The sequence below is a fragment of the Penaeus monodon genome, chromosome 29, assembly GCF_015228065.2.
Source record: "Penaeus monodon isolate SGIC_2016 chromosome 29, NSTDA_Pmon_1, whole genome shotgun sequence".
Classification (NCBI taxonomy): Eukaryota; Metazoa; Arthropoda; class Malacostraca; order Decapoda; family Penaeidae; genus Penaeus; species Penaeus monodon.
In genome coordinates this window covers 38,057,009-38,058,354 of record NC_051414.1, presented here as the reverse complement: position 1 = coordinate 38,058,354, position 1,346 = coordinate 38,057,009, and the positions used below count along the sequence as shown (strand labels likewise).

The window sequence follows — 1,346 nt, the reverse complement described above, 5'->3', positions numbered from 1 at the left end:
GTTACGTATTACGATTTTGAGAAATTTGTACCAATCGCATCTTTTTCCTCCCTGCAGGATGCAGAAGGAGTCTGTGATCGAGAGGGAGATCCGCCTCGCCAGGGAAAGAGAGGAGGCGTACCGCAGGGAGAAGGGCCTCACCAATGCCCCCGTCAGCGCCGCCCCCAGCCGCCCCGCCGCACAGCCCGCTGTCGCACGCCCATCCGCGGTCGTGACGGATTGCCGCAGGGGCGTCCAGCGCCTTGCCACCAACAGGATCCAGCAGGAGATCCAGGAGACGAGCCAGAAGGAGAAGGAGCTCAGGGATGCTGGCAAGATCTTGACTATGTCTGAGGAGACAGTCGATGCCAAGGTGAGGCTCGGGTCTTGGCTCTTCGGGGCAGTTGGTGCAGATTGTCTTCAAAAATATATGTTTTGATTGTGTGTGTGTGTTTTGTGGGCTTTTTATTCATGTGGTTTTGATAGTGCATTTATAGGTTCTATATAGAGAGGAAACTTTGAAACATTTCATGACTGAAATATTTTTTTTTCATCTAATTTGACGTGATTTAATTTTGGTTTCAAAAGCTAACACGTGGATTTGGTGAGAAATATATTTTATTCGAAAGGCCAGTCAAAGCTAGAAGGAAAATTTTTGCAAAGACAGAACCGGTAATTCCAAAAGTTGACGTCACGGTAAGGAGCAGTCAAAGGGCACGAAACAGTAGAGCAAAAGCAATCATTGCCTTATTTAATGTTTGCTTGTATGCTTGGCCTTCCTAGTGTAAAGAGACGTTGTCTCTTGTCCAGATTTATTTTTATGGTAGCTAGTAAATTATTTGAATTACGATCAAAGGCAATCTTCGGGCAAAAAAATTGTCTTTTTATTGTTGGGTAATGTTTTGTTTTGCTAATATGTTACGTTGTTTCAGTATGTATTGTTTTCTTCTTGAGCTTGGGTAGTCACCCAGGATAGCCCTGGCATGAGCCACTAATAGAGTTCTTGCTTGAACTATATACTAAGTAACTGAATAGCTTGTATAATCTTATGCTGCTAAATCTTAGCAGTGCCCTAAGTCTTATATAAAGTGGTGTCTTGTATGGCATAGAGGACCTTCCTTCTCCTCCTTAACCGCCCGGCCCCCGTAAGGAGCTCGCAGCCTAAGCCTCCCGTTCCTTCTGCCAGGTGACCCGTATGTCAGACTTCACGGAGGTGAGCGAGAGCCCCCGCCTCCGCCCCTCCTCCTCCAGCAGACCTGCAGGCTTCAGCACGCCCGTGACGAAGCGCAGTCCTTCCCCCCGCAGCCCCTCCTCCCCCGTGCCCAACTTTACCCCCTCCCCCGCCAGGGGCCTGACCAAGAGCCTCT

At 48.5% G+C, this 1,346-nt stretch overlaps 1 protein-coding gene across 1 annotated transcript in view; it reads left to right on the top strand.

Moving 5' to 3' along the window:
• Positions 1-1,346, top strand: part of LOC119592244 (titin-like) — a gene marked incomplete at its 5' end in the record, with an annotated part of 41,989 nt that overhangs the window by 36,753 nt on the left and 3,890 nt on the right. The window contains 2 exon segments of the mRNA XM_037941079.1: positions 58-352; positions 1,166-1,346. Coding sequence (XP_037797007.1) covers positions 58-352; positions 1,166-1,346 — 476 coding nt within the window.